The sequence below is a fragment of the Saccopteryx leptura genome, chromosome 9 (genome assembly GCF_036850995.1).
Source record: "Saccopteryx leptura isolate mSacLep1 chromosome 9, mSacLep1_pri_phased_curated, whole genome shotgun sequence".
NCBI lineage: Eukaryota > Metazoa > Chordata > Mammalia > Chiroptera > Emballonuridae > Saccopteryx > Saccopteryx leptura.
In genome coordinates, this window is record NC_089511.1 from 92,541,311 (window position 1) to 92,557,661 (window position 16,351).

The 16,351-nt window shown below is 49.6% G+C and overlaps 1 protein-coding gene across 1 annotated transcript in view; it reads right to left on the reverse strand.

Annotated features, from left to right (window-relative positions):
* Window positions 1-16,351, reverse strand: part of ALOX5 (arachidonate 5-lipoxygenase) — a 54,316-nt gene that overhangs the window by 9,857 nt on the left and 28,108 nt on the right. Inside the window, exons 5-10 of the mRNA XM_066349634.1 lie at window positions 12,557-12,663; window positions 11,626-11,798; window positions 9,847-9,993; window positions 2,848-3,051; window positions 2,011-2,097; window positions 218-396 (exon numbers count right to left, since the gene is read on the reverse strand). Of these exons, the coding sequence (XP_066205731.1) occupies window positions 218-396; window positions 2,011-2,097; window positions 2,848-3,051; window positions 9,847-9,993; window positions 11,626-11,798; window positions 12,557-12,663 (897 nt within the window). The remainder of the gene's footprint in view (window positions 1-217; window positions 397-2,010; window positions 2,098-2,847; window positions 3,052-9,846; window positions 9,994-11,625; window positions 11,799-12,556; window positions 12,664-16,351) is intronic.

Sequence of the window (16,351 nt, forward strand, 5' to 3'; positions counted from 1 at the left end):
CTCCAAGACCTACCCTCCACCACAGAGTAGGTCCCACCAGAGGCAGATTTAACAGCGGGTGCACCCGGCGTGTGCCCTGGGCCCCAACTTCTGAAGGGCCCCACAAAACCCCAACTTCACATTTTTTTAATGTAAGGGGCCCAATATTTTCTTCTGTGTCTGGGGCCTCAACCGACCTTAATCTGCCTCTGGGTCCCACAGCCCAGCGTGCACTTACGTCTTGATGGCATCCCACACGAGTAGCCCGTCGTCCCGGTAGAAGTAGTTGGGGATGTCCTCTGTGCTCTCCATGCCCCGGGCCTTGATGGCCTCAGGAAAGCACAGGGAGGTGTAAGTCAGGTCCTGCATGGCCCTTTGCACCATCTGCACGTGCCCACCACCACCTGTGGCATTGGCCTTGAGTGGGAGGGAAGAGAGATTGCTGTGAGCTGAGGCCAGTTCCCCCTCTCCAGCCTCCAGCCCCAGAGCTCGCCAGGAGACACTGTGGTCAGCAGTGTGGTGGCCAGGTGTGAAGAGGGCCAAAGCTATGTCTTGCATGGTTGGGTAGAGGGATGTTTGACTCAGAGAATGTCAGGGCAGCCCAGTGCAGAGGTTACAGGAAGGAACCTTTGCCTGATCTAATGCAGGGGGTTGAGGGAGATGGGGATGTGCAGACTGGGGGCAACCGCAGAGGGAGGGCCCACCCAGGGAGAGCCCACCCAGGGAGGACATCCGGATAGCCGGCAGAGCGGGGACCTGGAGGCTGCAGCCTTGCGACCACTTCAGTTCTGAACCAACTGCTGGCATGTACGTACTGCTTTCAGTGGCAATCTCTGGATGAAAGAGACAGATGCCAGCCTTCAGGACCTGCACAGCCCTGTCAAGGGCTTGAGGTGTGCCAGGCCGAGAGAACCACAGGGAGCAGCCCTGGTTCTCCTCCCAGTGGCTTAGACACAGGTGCCCAGGCTCTCAGGTGCGCGCGCACACGGAGCAGTCAGGCCACAGAACCTTCCAAGAAGGACTTGGGTGCTGAGGTGCCAGACATATATCCCCAGGGGTCGTTTGATCCAAGGGGCTGTAATCAGTTAGTTATTCCTCCATTGTTACATGGAAACTGAGCCTGGAGCTCACCATGATGGTGTCCTCTTCCCCCTCCCATAGGGGAAAGCCTTCCGGGAGAAAGAGACCACAGTTCGAAGAGAGGAAGAGTGTGAGCCAGTGTGCTTGGACCCTGGGGACACTGAGTCCTCTGCCCATTTTGGTCTGAGGCTCCCTCATGCCTCTATGTTGAGGTACATGGGACAGTACATTTTCTTTGCAGCTTCAGCTGCTTTGAGTTGGGTTTTGTCTTTTGCAGCCCAAACAGTGGCTCCACCGTGATGATCATCTGGCCTCTCTCTAATGGGTATGGGAAGGAGAGAGGTCAGGGATGAGGGGTGCAGCGTAGGGGGAGGGACAGAGGAATCTGGGCTTGGTAAGGCTAAATGGGGGGGGTTCAAAACAGGATGGGTGCTGCCTGAGAGATGTAAGGGACAAGCAGGCACCAAGCCCCCCCTGAGGAGGAGGCAGGTTGGGAGCACTGACAGCCTGAATGGGCAGAGGGGGGAGGCTGTGTTCAGTGAAAGATGGCAGAGTAGGAGGGGAATGTGGCTCCCCAGTGCATAAAGGGTGAGGAGTGGGTGCCAGGAGGCAGCGTCTGTACCCACACACCAGAAGTGGGGAGAGCAAGGGCTGGAGGAGGTGATGGAGACAACACAGGAGGAAGAACTGGTGGCGAGCTGCAGGCAGTGCACTCCAAAGAGGAGAGCTTTTCCAGTGGCCGGGTGCAAGGGTGCAGAGACTGGCCAAAGGACCTGAGAGCCTTCACTCTGCTTGTTCCAGTCCCCACCCTTCCCAGGCCTCCACCTCCGGTGCCTCAGGGTCTGGTCTCCTGAGAGGAAATCTGGATCTGAGGTGGCATGGGGGTTTTGAGAAGTGGGTGCCCACTAGGCAGTGGCCTGCCCTGCATGGGGTGGGGTAGGAGGCACCCACCTTGTCGAAGAGGCCGTATTCGCAGATGAGCTGCTCTCGGGCCTTGGTGTTGATGGCGATGGTGAACCGCACGTGTGCCACCAGGAGCTAGGTGGGGGGCCAGAGAGAATGTTAGAGAAGGCCCGGCCAGGGCTCCTGACCAGGTCTGCATCTCCTCTGGAGCCCCAGGGAGCCTCCGCATCCCCATCCAGTCCTCGGTCCAGTCCACTGTGTGTGTGTGGGGGGGTGATACTGGGGCTCAGGGAGGAAGTGCTGGAGGGCATGCTGGTCTTCACAGCTGAGGAGCCGCTGGAGGCCTAGGGTGCCGCTTGGATGCTTAGCAATAGTGATAATAATCAAAATGATCATAGCCGATGCTTGTGAGGAGCTTATCCATGTACCAGGCATGGTCTTCAGCTCTCTAAATTTGTTGATTATGTTAATATCTTACAATAATCCCATGAGGCAGATGTACTATCTGATCTTTGTTTTACAGATAGAAAACCGAGGCACATGGAAACATTTTTAGTCTGCAGTCACCCCAACAGTTTTGCTAAGATTCAGGAAAAGAGAAGGTCAGTGATAGTGGAGGCTCAGACAAGGGCCATGCTGCACTCATGTGTCTCCTCAGACTCAGTCCTCCAACCTCAGGCCACCACAGTGACCAGCCCCCAGCCCTGTGTCCTCAGGAACCAGCAGCCTTTCAGCAGGCCTTCCTGTACCCTGAACACAGGGCTGGGAGTCCCTGTGTGCTGGCCACTCCCACACACAGCCCTGTGCAGGGGTCCCTGCTCCTCCCTCCTTTCCCTCTACACCCAGATATATTCTTCCACTAGGGGAGGCAGTAGGTTGCCCTACCTTAAAAATAGGGTGCACGGCAGGCAGCTGGCGGTACATGGCAATGCCAAAAACCTCAGACACCAGGTGAGTGCGTAGAAGGTGGGTGATGGTCTGGTGGACATGGAAGTCGCTGGAGCGCACCCAGATTTTGGCCAGGAGCCAGTCGTATTTTGCATCCGAAGGAAGGAAAATGGGGTTTTCCTCTCCTGGGACTTGGTTGAGCTGGTACACAGAAGAGAGAAGACACATCATGATGTCTCACTCCAGACCATAGGAAAGCCTGGCCTCGCAGGACATTCCAGAAGAATCCAGATGTTGTAAACAGTGGCTTTTGAATCATGAGAGGATCCCAGGGGTGGGCAGATGGCTCAGGGCTTGTTTCCAGTTCCAGCTCCCAGAGAACTTACTGAGCCTTTCTGAGCTCGTCACCAGCACCTGGAGCAGGGGGACGATACCTGCCCGCCTCACAGCGCTATCATGGGAAATGAACAGGAGGGCCTGCAGGCATCCACATGAAGCAGGTGGGGTCAGGTGCTCAGGGCACGCTGTCTTCCATGGGACCCATCTCTCCTCCTGCCTTCCCGACCTTACGCTCCCTCCTGCCTCCTGCTGCCCTTTGCTCTCGGGCTCTCTCCCCTCCTCTCTCTTCCCTTAAATGCTGCTGTTCCAGGCTCTGCCTCCGTGAGGTGCCCCTGACTTCTCTCCTGTCCTAACTAGCTTCTGCAGTTCCCAGGGCTCTAGGGCCCTCATGATGCAGTGTCCCAGGTCACTCACTGTCCCTTTAGCCCAGACCTGCAGCCAGGCATCTCCCTAGTAGAGACCTGGTTGTCTTACCTCTTCTGTGGCAACTCCATACTGGGCCAAGGTAATGCTTTTCTCTAAACTGGAAATAGTGTCATCTTGATCACTTCTTTAAAAAAAAACTCACCTTTTAATGCCTGGAAAAGAAAAGTCCCCCAACTCCATGGTCTGGCTGCTGACATGGGACCCCTTCCTGCATCTCTCCCAGTTCACTGAGGGTCTGGTCCTTAGCTGTGCCCATGCCAATAGTCACTGACATCCATCAAGCTGTCTCAGCTTCAGAACCCCACACATGATGTCAAGTGAGTCCACAAGGTAGGCACTGCCGTCACCCCATCTTTCAGAGAAGGGCACACTGTCTTGGAGGAATGGACATCTGGGATGTCAACGAATGATCCAGACCAGAGAAGCATGGAGTGGCATCCCAGCAGCACAAGCAGGGGAGGGTCGGGGCTGGGAAGGGCTGCACTGGGTTGTAAGCCCTTCAGGGATCACTGTAGCTACAGCAGTGTGACTTAAGGAGGAGACCTACCTTCCATTGGAGGACAGGTAGGGTGACCAATTGTGCTCCTCAAGGTCAAATGCTTTGTAAGGTAATGTCCCTGTCTCTCTCTCTCTCTTTCTCTCTCTCTATCAAAAACAGCAGTGTCCAGTAGAAATACAGTGTGTCCGTAAAGTCATGGTGCACTTTTGACCGGTCACAGGAAAGCAACAAAAGACGATAGAAATGTGAAATCTGCACCAAATAAAAGGAAAACTCCCAGTTTCATACCTATTCAGTGCAGTTCGATAGGGCTCCTTAGGTAGCTATTCCATATAGCAGTGGTTCTCAACCTTTCTAATGCCGTGACCCCGCAATACAGTTCCTCATGTTGCGGTGACCCCAAACCAAAAAATAATTTTGGTGGCTACTTCATAACTGTAATTTTGCTACAGTTATGATTCGGAATGTAAATACCTGATATGCATTATGTATTCTCATTGCTACAAATCAAACATAATTTAAACATAGTGATTAATCACTAAAACAATATTTAATTATATATTGAGAAATATTTATTACTAATGGACCTCCTTACCTAATGTATTGGGGCTACCATTCCGTAAATAGCTGCTTCACTATGGATCTGTTTTTTCCAGATTAGTGGCAAGTTTTCTATATAGAACAGTGTGAACTACGTCATAGGATACACTGCAGTTTCTGCACAGCATGGTATCTTTCAGGGCTCTTTCACACTATAAAGCAGCAGTTTCTGTGGTGGAATCCACATCTCTTTTACTTCAATGGGAGACCCGTGGATTCAGCAGAAGAGAGATACCCTGTACGGCATAAATGCAATTCCGACACATTTCTTCCTCTCCTATTCAAGTCAATGGGAGGCCGCAGCAGATTCCGCTCAAATATAGAGCATGTTGCTTAATTTTTTCCATGCTAGAACTTTTCCTAGAGCAGAAAAATTCCAAAGGTGGAATCCGCCACCCCCAATAGACTGAAAGAGGCCTCACACTGAGGAATCTGCTGTGCGGATTCTGCAGTGTAAAAGATCTGCCTTCTATAGAAGTCTATTGGGGGTGGCAGATTTCACCTTTGGAATTTTTCTGCTCTAGGAAAAGTTCTAGCATGGAAAAAATTAAGCAACATGCTCTATATTTGAGCGGAATCTGCTGCGGCCTCCCATTGACTTGAATAGGAGAGGAAGAAATGTGTCGGAAACTGTCATTTCTCCACCTCTTATTGAAATCAAAAGGAGGCTGCTGCGGATTGTGTGGTAACCTGAGATTCTCAGGAGCTCTCTTTCACGAAATCCGCTGTGCTCCCAATGAAATCAATAGGAGGCAGATTCAATGCCGGAAACCGCTGATTTCAGCAGTTTCCTCATTCAGAATATGGGAAAATAGTGGGAGATATGGGAGATAATTATTCATTGGGGAACAGTGTGAACTACATCTTATAGTGGTCACTTATAGTATACGACCGATGTAGTGCACACTGTGTAAATGTATGGTGCTTTGTGTAAGTGTAAGCTGCTTTGTGTACTGTGTAATGGTTACACACAAAGCACCTTACACTTACACAGTATTGTGTGTATGGTGTGTGTACTGTTTTTACATTATTAACCTTTTTTACACCAGCAGGCTGTCTCTTGGCTCTCTTGGCTCTCTGCCTCTTGGCTCTCCGCCTCCTAGGCTTCTGCCCTCCGGCGCTTGCTGCACCCGCCCACTGATGACGTCAGCAAGTGCCGGACACACGTAATGCGCTGCTACAGACAAGCAGCCACACTGCTATGGACTGTGGAGTTCCCCCCACCCCTTAGGCCCCGGACGGATGATGCAATCACGTCTGCGCATGACCGCAGGCATTCAGTTTGGAACCCACATCCATAACGGCATGTGTTCAAGCTGAATAGCGCTGCTGCAGACAGTAGCGCGGCTTCTCAGCGGCTAAAGCCATCGGAAATATGTATTTTCCGATGGCTTTAGGCGACCCCTGTGTTTTGGTCGTTTGACCCCCACCGGGGTAGCGACCCACAGGTTGAGAACTGCTGCCATATAGCCTCTACAGACTCGTCACTGACTGATGGCCTACCAGAACAGGGTTTCTCCACCAAACTGCCGGTTTCCTTCAACACTTATCCCACTGAGTAATGTTATTCCTATTGGTGGCACTTTGTTATAAACACACTGATATTCACGTGGCACTTTGGTCACAGATTTGAATTTAGTGAGCCACAGAACACACTGAACTTTCCTCTGTACCGTCCACATCTCGACTAGCATGGCCGTGGGCTGCTCCACTGTATACATGGTGTTATGTCATCATCTGTGAATGCACACATGCTGCCATATCATCCTACAGAAACTGGGAGGGTTTTCTTTCTTTCTTTTTTTTTAAAGAAGCATTTGATTTTTTTATTTTTTTAATTTTATTTATTTATTTTTTTTTACAGAGACAGACAGTGAGTCAGAGAGAGGGAGAGACAGGGACAGACAGACGGGAACAGAGAGAGATGAGAAGCATCAATCATTAGTTTTTCATTGCGTGTTGCAACACCTTAGTTGTTCATTGATTGCTTTCTCATATGTGCCTTGACCGCGGGGCCTTCAGCAGACCGAGTAACCCCTTGCTGGAGCCAGCTACCTTGGGTTCAAGCTGGTGGGCTTTTTTTGCTCAAACCAGATGAGCCCGCGCTTAAGCTGGTGACCTCGGGGTCACAAACATGGGTCCTCTGCATCCCAGTCCGACACTCTATCCACTGCACCACCACCTAGTCAGGCGAGGGTTTTCCTTTTATTAGGTGCAGATTTCACATTTCTATCATCTTTTGTTGCTTTCCTGTGACTGGTCAAAAGTGCGCCATGACTTTACGGACACATTGTATAATGCAAGCCGCAGATAGAACTGTAAATTTTTAGGCAAGCACAGTAATAAAAGTAAAAAGAAACAAGTAAGGTTTATGTTAATAATATAATTTTGTTACTTATCTAAAATATTACCATTACAACATGAAATAATATAAAATTATTAATGAGATTTTTACATTCTTTATATGGGTATTATATTTTATTGTTAGCACGGAGAAAAGTTAATGGTGTTTTTGAGAGGTACATTTATTGAAACCTTGCTAAATTAACTATAATTCTAGTAGCTTTTTAAACAACTAGAGTCCCTAAGGTTTTCTAGGTCCACCATCACATCATTACCAAAATGTAGTCTTCTCTGTATTTTTCCATATTTATTATTTTATTTTCTTGTTTATTACATCCAGAAATGGTTTATTGTTTCTAAGTTTTTCAGTGGAATCTTTGGGGTTTTCTATATACAGGATCATATCATCTGCAAAAAGTGATACCTTTACTTCTTCTTTCCTGATATGGTTGCCTTTTATTTCTTTCTCTTGCTTGATTGCTCTGGCTAGGATTTCCAGTACTATATTGAGTAAGAGTAGAGAGAGTGGGCAGTCTTGTCTTGTTTCTAATTTTAGAGGAAAAGTCTTCATTTTTTCGCCATTTAGTATGACATTAGCTGAGGGTTTGTCATTTTGTTTAGGTACTTTCCTTCTATACCCATTTTATTGAATGTTTTAAAATTAAATGGATGTTGTATCTTATAGAATGTCTTTCTGAATCTACCAATAGGATCAGATGATTTTTTTTCTTTTGTTGATGTGGTATATTACATTGATCAATTTATGTATGTTGAACCATCTTGTGCTTCTGGGATGAATGTCACTTGATCATGATGTATTATTTTTTTAATGTATTGTTGTATTTGATTTGCTATTATTTTGTTTTCGATTTTGCATCTGTATTCATTAGAGATATTGGTCTATAGTTTTCTTTTTTTGTATTGTCCTTGCCAGGTTTTAGTATGAGGGTTATGTAGGCCTCATAAAATATATTAGGGAGTATTGTTTCTTCTTCTATTTTTTGGAAGGCTTTGAGAAGGATAGGCACCAAATCTTGGATTGTTTGGTAGAATTCACCAGTGTAGACATCTGGTCATGGACTTTTATTTTGGGAGAGGTTTTTTTTTGGGGGGGTGGGTTGTATTTTTCTGAAGTTGGAAACGGGGAGGCAGTCAGACAGACTCCCGCATGCGCCCGACTAGGATCCACCTGGCATGCCCACCAGGGGGCGATGCTCTCCCCATCTGGGGCATCGCTCTGTTGCAACCAGGGCCATTCTAGCGCCTGAGGCAGAGGCCACAGAGCCATCCTCAGCACCCAGGCAAACTATGCTCCAATGGAGCCTTGGCTGCGGGAGGGGAAGAGAGAGACAGAGAGGAAGGAGAGGGGGAGGGGTGGAGAAGCAAATGGGTGCTTCTCCTGTGTGCCCTGGCCGGGAATCGAACCCGGGACTCCTGCACGCCAGGCCGACGCTCTACCATTGAGCCAACCGGCCAGGGCTGTTTCAGTTTCTTAAGCACAAGTCTTTTCTCTAATAATGGGCTGGGACTCTTCTTGAGGAGACCTGCCCCAGAGCCTGGGTGATGTGGGGAAGCGTTGTCACTGGCTTCATGCTCCCATCCCTCTGTTTCCCTATCTGAGGAAAGAAGTCCCTAGCAATAGTGTCCACCTACGTTGCAGGGTTGTTGTGATGATGACACAAATAGAGGCATGTCCTCACTTAAAATCCTGCTGGCAAATGTCGCAGAATCCAGGACTTTTAAGATTTTAGCAGTGCATATATTTCATTAGGTGACACATGTCTCCCCACCCCAGGTCTGGGGAAACATAGTATTTGACAATCAAACATTCATTTTCCTGCAGTGACATATGAATTTCACATTGAATGGGCTATTAAAATAGCCTCTCTCAATGATTCAGAACAAGTTTTGATAACAACTTTGCTGCCAGTTTTTAAAAATCCTGGCAGCATTGTAATGCTTTAGATTTCAGGATTGAGGGTAAGGGGTTGTAGACTGTGCAGGCTAACCCTTAAGGGTATTCTTGCCATGTGGTTGGCACCTAGCAAAATCAGCTGCTGGTATGTCTACAGCACTGAATGCCTGGTTCACGTTTGGCTCAAAGTACTGTTTGCTGAATGCTTGTCTGCCTGTTCCACATGGGCCCCTTTGCAGACCAACCCCAAAGACCTACACTTAATCCTGTCCCGAGGGGTTGTTTCGTGCTGTCTGTATCCCAGCCGAGGAAGCTCAGAGCATCTAGGAATGGGGAGATATGAAACTCTGCCCTCACCTGTCTCTCTGCCACACTGCTCGCCCCTCTCTCTTCTTCCCTCTGTCCTTGGTGGAAACAAATATTTGTGGGCACTCGAAGGCAGCCCAGGACTGGCACAGTTCCTGACTCGCCTCCATGGTGCCTCTCAATGGCTTCAGCCATCAGCTTATGTCAAAGCATTACCTGCCTGGCCCAGATGGCATTTTGATTTGAAGTCCTTGTTCAGTGTTGGGTGAAGTATGTTATCCTAGAACAGGTCCTCTAGAGCACCTTGCCTTGCTAGGTATTTCTCAAGTGTGTCTTGAGGAGTGGAGCCCTCTCCATCCCTGTGGACAGCCCTCCCACAGCTGGGAAGAGGCCCTAAATTCTTGTTTCTCCCGTCTTCCTGGTAGAGCTCTCAGCGCCCTCCCTCAGAGACGCAAGGCGGAGCTCCCCTCCTCCTGGAGGTTCAGGTGGAGCTACCTGAGTCCTTCCGCCCTGAGTCCTGTGTGCTGAAGGCAAAGCACCCAGGAGAGGAACAAGGCCGGTAGCCTACCTGGATGGCAATGGGAACCATCTTGTTGGCCAAGTTCTTGTACAGCAAGCAGATGGGTGCAGCTAGAAACTGCAGTGTGCAGGGGTCTGTTTTGTTGGCGTCGATGCCATCCAGCAGCTCAAAGTCCACGATGAAGATGTTCCCTTGCTGCAGAAACAAGAGGAGACGTGTCCAAAGCAGTGTCTGCTAGAGGCAGACCCTAGAATAAGGCTCATAGGGGAGGGGAGGCAGCTCTGGAGGCCCCTGACAACTCAGGGGAATTCAGAATTTGTAGTTCTTTTGTTATTCCACTCAAAAGCTGGTTTATGTCAAGAGTTTCCAGGTTGTAGGGCTTTTCCCACGAGGTGAGGGGATGGCTGTGACCATGTTTTGCATTTGTTGTACTTGAAATCAGCCTGACTCTTACATAAGATGTGGAAAGCCCACTCAGGGTGACAGTTTAATAAGTTTAAAGCACGTAAAGTTTAGATGGAATAGGTAAGACAAGTCAAATAGCAAAGAATATCACTGTGGGACTCTAGTTACATAAAGTTCAAAACTAAGCAGACTCCACTATCAGCCCCCCTCCTTGGGTGAGAGCAGGAAAAGGGGTGGGTCTTTCGGGGTGGGAGGTTCTGAGGAGGATCTGTAAGGGTAGGGTTTACAGAGGCAGGCAGGGGTCTCCAGGGTCAAGATAAAGTCTCCAGGTGGGGGTGCTCTTCTGGGGCAGGGAGAAGCTTCAGGGGCTGGGGGCTGTCTGTAGGAACAGTGTGCTCTGTGTCCTTGTCTGGAGATGCTGGTACAGTGGGATGGGTTACTTGGTGCAAGTTTCTTGAGCTTGCTGACACTCCTGATTTACGCTCTTTTCTGTAGTTATATGCACTCCAGACCAAAGGTGACCGGGATTTGGGGAAGGTAGAAAACTGCCCTTTTCTGACTATGCTGAAGTGAGGCACTTCGTAAGCCCGTGCGTGTGCACGTGTGTGTATATTTCAGATGTACAGCATAATGGTTAGACATTTATATAAGGTCTACCGGAAAGTTCTGTTCGTTTCTATCACAACAAGTTTCGACATGTAAGCACATGTTTATTTGGCGCATGTGTGCCTCTCTATTTTTATCACTTAATGTATACATACTGACGTAGCAAATTAACTAAAACAAAGTTGATTCACGTTAGTCTTATGTGTGAAGCATTAGTGTACCCATGGCTACTGATAAAGTTCATTTACGCCACTGTAATTTTTACAAATTTCAACAAGGAAGAAATGCTACAGAAGCATGTCTGTCGCATCCACCATACTCCCCGGACTTAGCACACTCCGACTATCACTTGTTTTTGTCCTTACAAAATTTTTTGAAGGGCAAAAAATTTAAAAATGAAGAAGATATCAAACAAGCACTGGTTCAATTTTTCACATCAAAAGATAAAAACATTTTTCAAAAATGGGATATACAAATTGCCCTCACGCTGGCAAGAAATCATTAATAATAATGGCAATTATATTATTTAATAAAGTTTATTGACAGTAAGAAAAATTTGTATTTTGTTTTATTCCAAAAATGGACAGAACTTTCCGATAGACCTTATATAACTTAAGAAGTGATCCCTGGGATAAGTCAGTATTCACCTGACACACATAGTTATGATATTGCTGACTATATTCCCTATGGTGTACCTCACATCCCTAGGACTATTTTGTAATGGCTTTAAGTAAGTGATGGAGGCAGTGTGTGACCTGGCCATCTAAGTTGGGCTTCTGATGTGTGTTCCACTGATCCCAGCCCACCAGGTCTTACCTCGACCTCCTGCTCCAAGGTGAGCTGCCGTTCCAGGCTGCACTCCACCATCTCCGTGGTCACCGGGAGCTTCTTGGGCAGCTTGCTGCAGCGCTGGATCAGCACGGGGTTGCAGCCGTTCAGGAACTGGTACCCAAACATGAGGTCTTCCTGCCAGTGGTTCATGACCCGCTCTGTGGAGGAGAGAATTGTGGCCCAGCTGAGGTCCCAGTGGGGCAGCCTGCGCCCTGCTAGGCCTCTTTTCCCAGACACTCCATAGATGGCTGGCTGACCACAGACTCCGCCTCCACTTCCAGCTGCCGGTGCCCCTGCCCATCACTGGTCAGGCCTGGCACCACTTATCCTCCCTGCGCCAGCCCTGAGGACATTCCTGGGGCACATTTTTCTCAAGTACAAAACCAAAAACAGGTAAACGGGATTGCAATAAACTAAGAAACTTGTGCACAGCAATGGAAACAAACAACAGGGTGAAAGGCAACATACAGAATAGGAAAAAAAAAGTGTTTGCAAAGCATACATCTGTCTGATAAGGGGCTACTGCTCAAAATATATAAGGAACTCCTACAACTCAATAACAAAAAAACTAACAGTTCAGTTAAAAAATGGGCAAAGGACTTGAACATACACTTCTCCAAAGAAGACACAAACGGCTAGCAAGTACATGAGAAGATCCTCAGTGACACTAATCATCAGGGAAATGCAACTCAAGACTAACTCACACCTGTCAGGATGGCTATTACAAAAAATGAAACAAAGGACAACAGGTGAGGATGTGGAGAAATTGGTATCCTTGTGCCCTGTTGGTAGAAGTATAGACTTGCAACATCCCTGGGCAGCTGGGCCTGGTGGTCCAGCCATACTGGACCAGTGTGGGCAACCCTGTCCAAGGCTAGTCTCCTCGGCACCATGAGAACCCAAAAGGCATACTCACCAGAAATAGTGTTGCTGATCTTGACGAAGATTTTTTCAAAATCGGCAAAGTCACTCCAGGAAGACTGGAACATGTGCATGAAGCGATTGATGAACAGGTTCTCCATCCTGTGTGACAGGGAACAGCGTCACCCCCCACAGGCGCTGGGCATCCCTCGGCAAACCCCTTCACACCATGGTCATGTGGAGCCTCTAGATAACACACGGGCAGTGGAGATGAGGCCAAGGCAGCCGCTGGGGAGAGCTGACTGGCCTGTGGACCCAGGACGGAAGCTGGCACCGCAGTGGGAGGGAGTGTCTGCCTGCCATCAGGAGCAGCTGCGTGCCTCTGGCCCTTTACACACATGTCGTCCATGCATCCGTTCACTCCTTTATGCTTCCAGGGACAGAATGCCAAAAACACTTAAGCTCAACGGACTCTCCTGGATTTGAGGGAGGGGGACTAGACGTTCAGTTGAGTTTAACACTTACTTACTTTCTACCTAGCCCTGGCTGTGCCTGATACTGAGGACACCATTTCTGAATGCTCACGACACAGGAGAGCAAATAACTCAGGAGAGGAGCTTGATACGTTCAAAGTGCAGGCTCTAAGCAATAAGGAATGAGATCCAGATAGCCTGAGAAATCTGAGAGGCTTCCTGGAGGAGGCATATGTGGGATGAGCCTGGGAAAGGCAGAGAGGAAGGAGAGAGGCTTCCCAGGCTTCCTTACAGAACACAGGCAAGGCACAGAGGTTTGGGAATTCTGGCCGGTGCTCACTGTGACACACACTGCCTCAATTTCTCTCTCTGGCACACATCTGGCTGAGAGTGATAAGCAGTCACCTGCTGCCTCCCCACCAGCAGTACTTCCTGTTTGTGCTTCTAGTGCTCAGGCTTCCTGGACACTGTTTGTTGTGCTTCCCTCTTTCTCCTCCTCCCAAGCATATGGGGTGAGTGCAAGCTTCACCCAGCATGTGACCACTCCTCCTTCAATGTCAGGGAAACTTCCCCTTCTGCAGACCAAGCTGGCCCTGGGATGCTGTCTCTGCAGTGCTGATAGCAGATGATATACAAACCCATCAGTGTGGGTGCCTGTGTACTGCCTTATGTGCATGTCAGCATGGATCCACACTAAGCCCAAGCCCCCGAGCACCAAAGGGGAAGCATTGATCACTATCTGAGAGGCGTGTCAAATGCCCGGGGCAGAGAGCCATGCCAGAAGTGCTTCTCCAGTGGGCTCCCCTTCCTGCCCCACCTCAAGAGTGTCAGGCAGAGACAGTCTCCTCCCCAAGGAAGCAGCCCTAACTGGAGAAGGCCCCGCACCCACCCAGGACTCTCTCCTCGGACGCTGGGCTGTTGTTGGCTGAAGCATGATCACGGGGAGTTTTGAGAGTCCTAAAGCCTCTCATGCTGTCCCCTTTCAGTAGGAGTAAAGGACTGAAGTTTGGGTGTTTTATCCAGAGTGAACCTGGCTAACAGAGGTCTCTGTTATCTATCCCAGAGGAGCCACCTATAAGCACGCAGAGGGCAGCAAGTCCAGGTGACCAAAGGCTGGAATTTGGCAGATGAGCAAGAGATGACAGACAGGGGAAGGCCACCTAAGGCAAAACCTGACATCCTGCTTGCAGGCTCCCCTTCTGGATCTGTCTCAGTTTAGAACCGTGTCTCTCCACTATACCAATCACCCTGGGATCTTTAGGAGCCCACCCTGCTCAGGAGAGAGTCCTGGGGCCATGAGGCCCACAACCTCTGTGAGCCTCCACTTCTCCTCAAGCTGCCTGCAGGCCACTGAGATGCTGTAATGCCCAGAAGGGGCCACAGCACAGCCTAGGCGTGAGCCAGATGTGGCTCTTTTGATGGCTGCATCTGGCTCACAGACAAATCTTTAATAAAAAAAATAATGTTGGCCTTGGCCGGTTGGCTCAGTGGTAGAGCGTCGGCCTGGCGTGTGGAAGTCCTGGGTTTGATTCCCGGCCAGGGCACACAGGAGAAGCACCCATCTGCTTCTCCACCCCTCCCCCTCTCCTTCCTCTCTGTCTCTCTCTTCCCCTCCCGCAGCCAAGGCTCCACTGGAGCAAAGTTGGCCCGGGCGCTGGGGATGGCTCCATGGCCTCTGCCTCAGGCGCTAGAGTAGCTCTGGTTGCAACAGAGCAATGCCCCGGATGGGCAGAGCATCGCCCCCTGGTGGGCATGCCGGGTGGATCCCGGTCAGGCGCATGCGGGAGTCTGTCTGACTGCCTCCCCGTTTCCAGCTTCAGAAAAATACAAAATAATAATAATAATAATAATAATAATGTTAAAAATATAAAACATTCTTATGTATTACAATCCATTCATTTCCTACCGTTCATGTTCATGGTTGCGAGTGCCTAGAGCCAATCACAGCTGTCCTCCGGGACAACACCAAATTTTTATTGGATAATGCCTAACGTACATGGGTCATTGTATGGCTCTCATGGAATTACATTTTAAAATATGTGGCGTTCATGGCTCTCTCAGCCAAAAAGGTCCCTGACCCCTGCCCTAGGCAGTAGTGGCCACACACAGGAGGGCTCAGCACCTCCATGCTGGGGGATAATGCCACACTGTCCTCCAGTCCATAGCTCGTACACTCATCACTTGCACCGCAGCCCCTCACCAGAAAGGAAGAGCTTTCACAGCCTCCCCTCCAGTGAGCAGACTGGGGAGCCCAAGAATGGCCCTGCTAATCTCCTTTCAGCCATTTACCTCCTCCCTCATCCTCCTGTCTATCTTCCTCGTTAGTGAGTCTCTGGGGACAGAAACCCTTGCTAAGCTAGAGGAATAAATCTCACAGTGAGGTGGTGTCAGTCTGAGAGTAGGAAGGACTTGTTTCTGGGAGAGCAGAGGCCTTCCCAGGTCCCCACAACCCCACAGCCCTGAGGATGGCCCAGTGACAGATGGTACCCAGGAAGGAGATCCTGGGCCTGGGACCTTGTGGGAAACAGGAGTGAGTCGCTGTCCACAGTCCAGGCATTCCCCACTGGGTCTCTTTGAACTCAAGACACCGTGAGTTGTGGCCATATTTTGAGGAAGCTACAGGTCCAGGAAGAAGTGGAGTTAGGAGGGAAATATTTACGTGTCCTCTGGAGACAAATATTTCTATGTACTTACAGACAACTGGAGTGCAAAGGACTTCAAAGATCTATTACTGTAAAAAGAGGAACCTGCAGCCCAGGAAGAGCAAGATCCTTCAAGGTCACATAGCGCAGGAACATGGCCAGGTGCTGGCACAGCCGGGCGGAGGCCTGCACTGAGCGGCTGGCCTGGGCTGGCAGAAGCAGGGGCTCTTGTTTCCTCTACTTCCCCTGCTACTGGTCTCCTAACAGCTTCTTCATTTTCCATTTCACAGTTTTTCTCTTGGGAGTGGGGGGTGCAGACTTTACTGAGGATGGCTGGCCTTGTTCCAGGCAGAGCAGGTGGCCTGGAGGAAATGAGCCACCAGTTACTCAGAAGTGGTGTGGAAGCGGACTTCCGGAGGCAGAGGTCTAATGCGGAAGGCCTCTCTGGTGACCTTAGCCTAGAACAGGCGTCCCCAAACTACGGCCCGCGGGCTGCATGTGGCCCCCTGAGGCCATTTATCCGCCCCCCCGCTGCACTCCCGAAGGGGCACCTCTTTCATTGGTGGTCAGTGAGAGGAGCACTGTATGTGGCGGCCCTCCAACAGGTCTGAGGGACAGTGAACTGGCCCCCTGTGTAAAAAGTTTGGGGACCTCTGGTCAGTGTCCTATAGGCAGGACTGGGCTTAGCTACAGGCAGAATAGTACAGCTATGGCGTAAGCCGTAGGGACACAGAC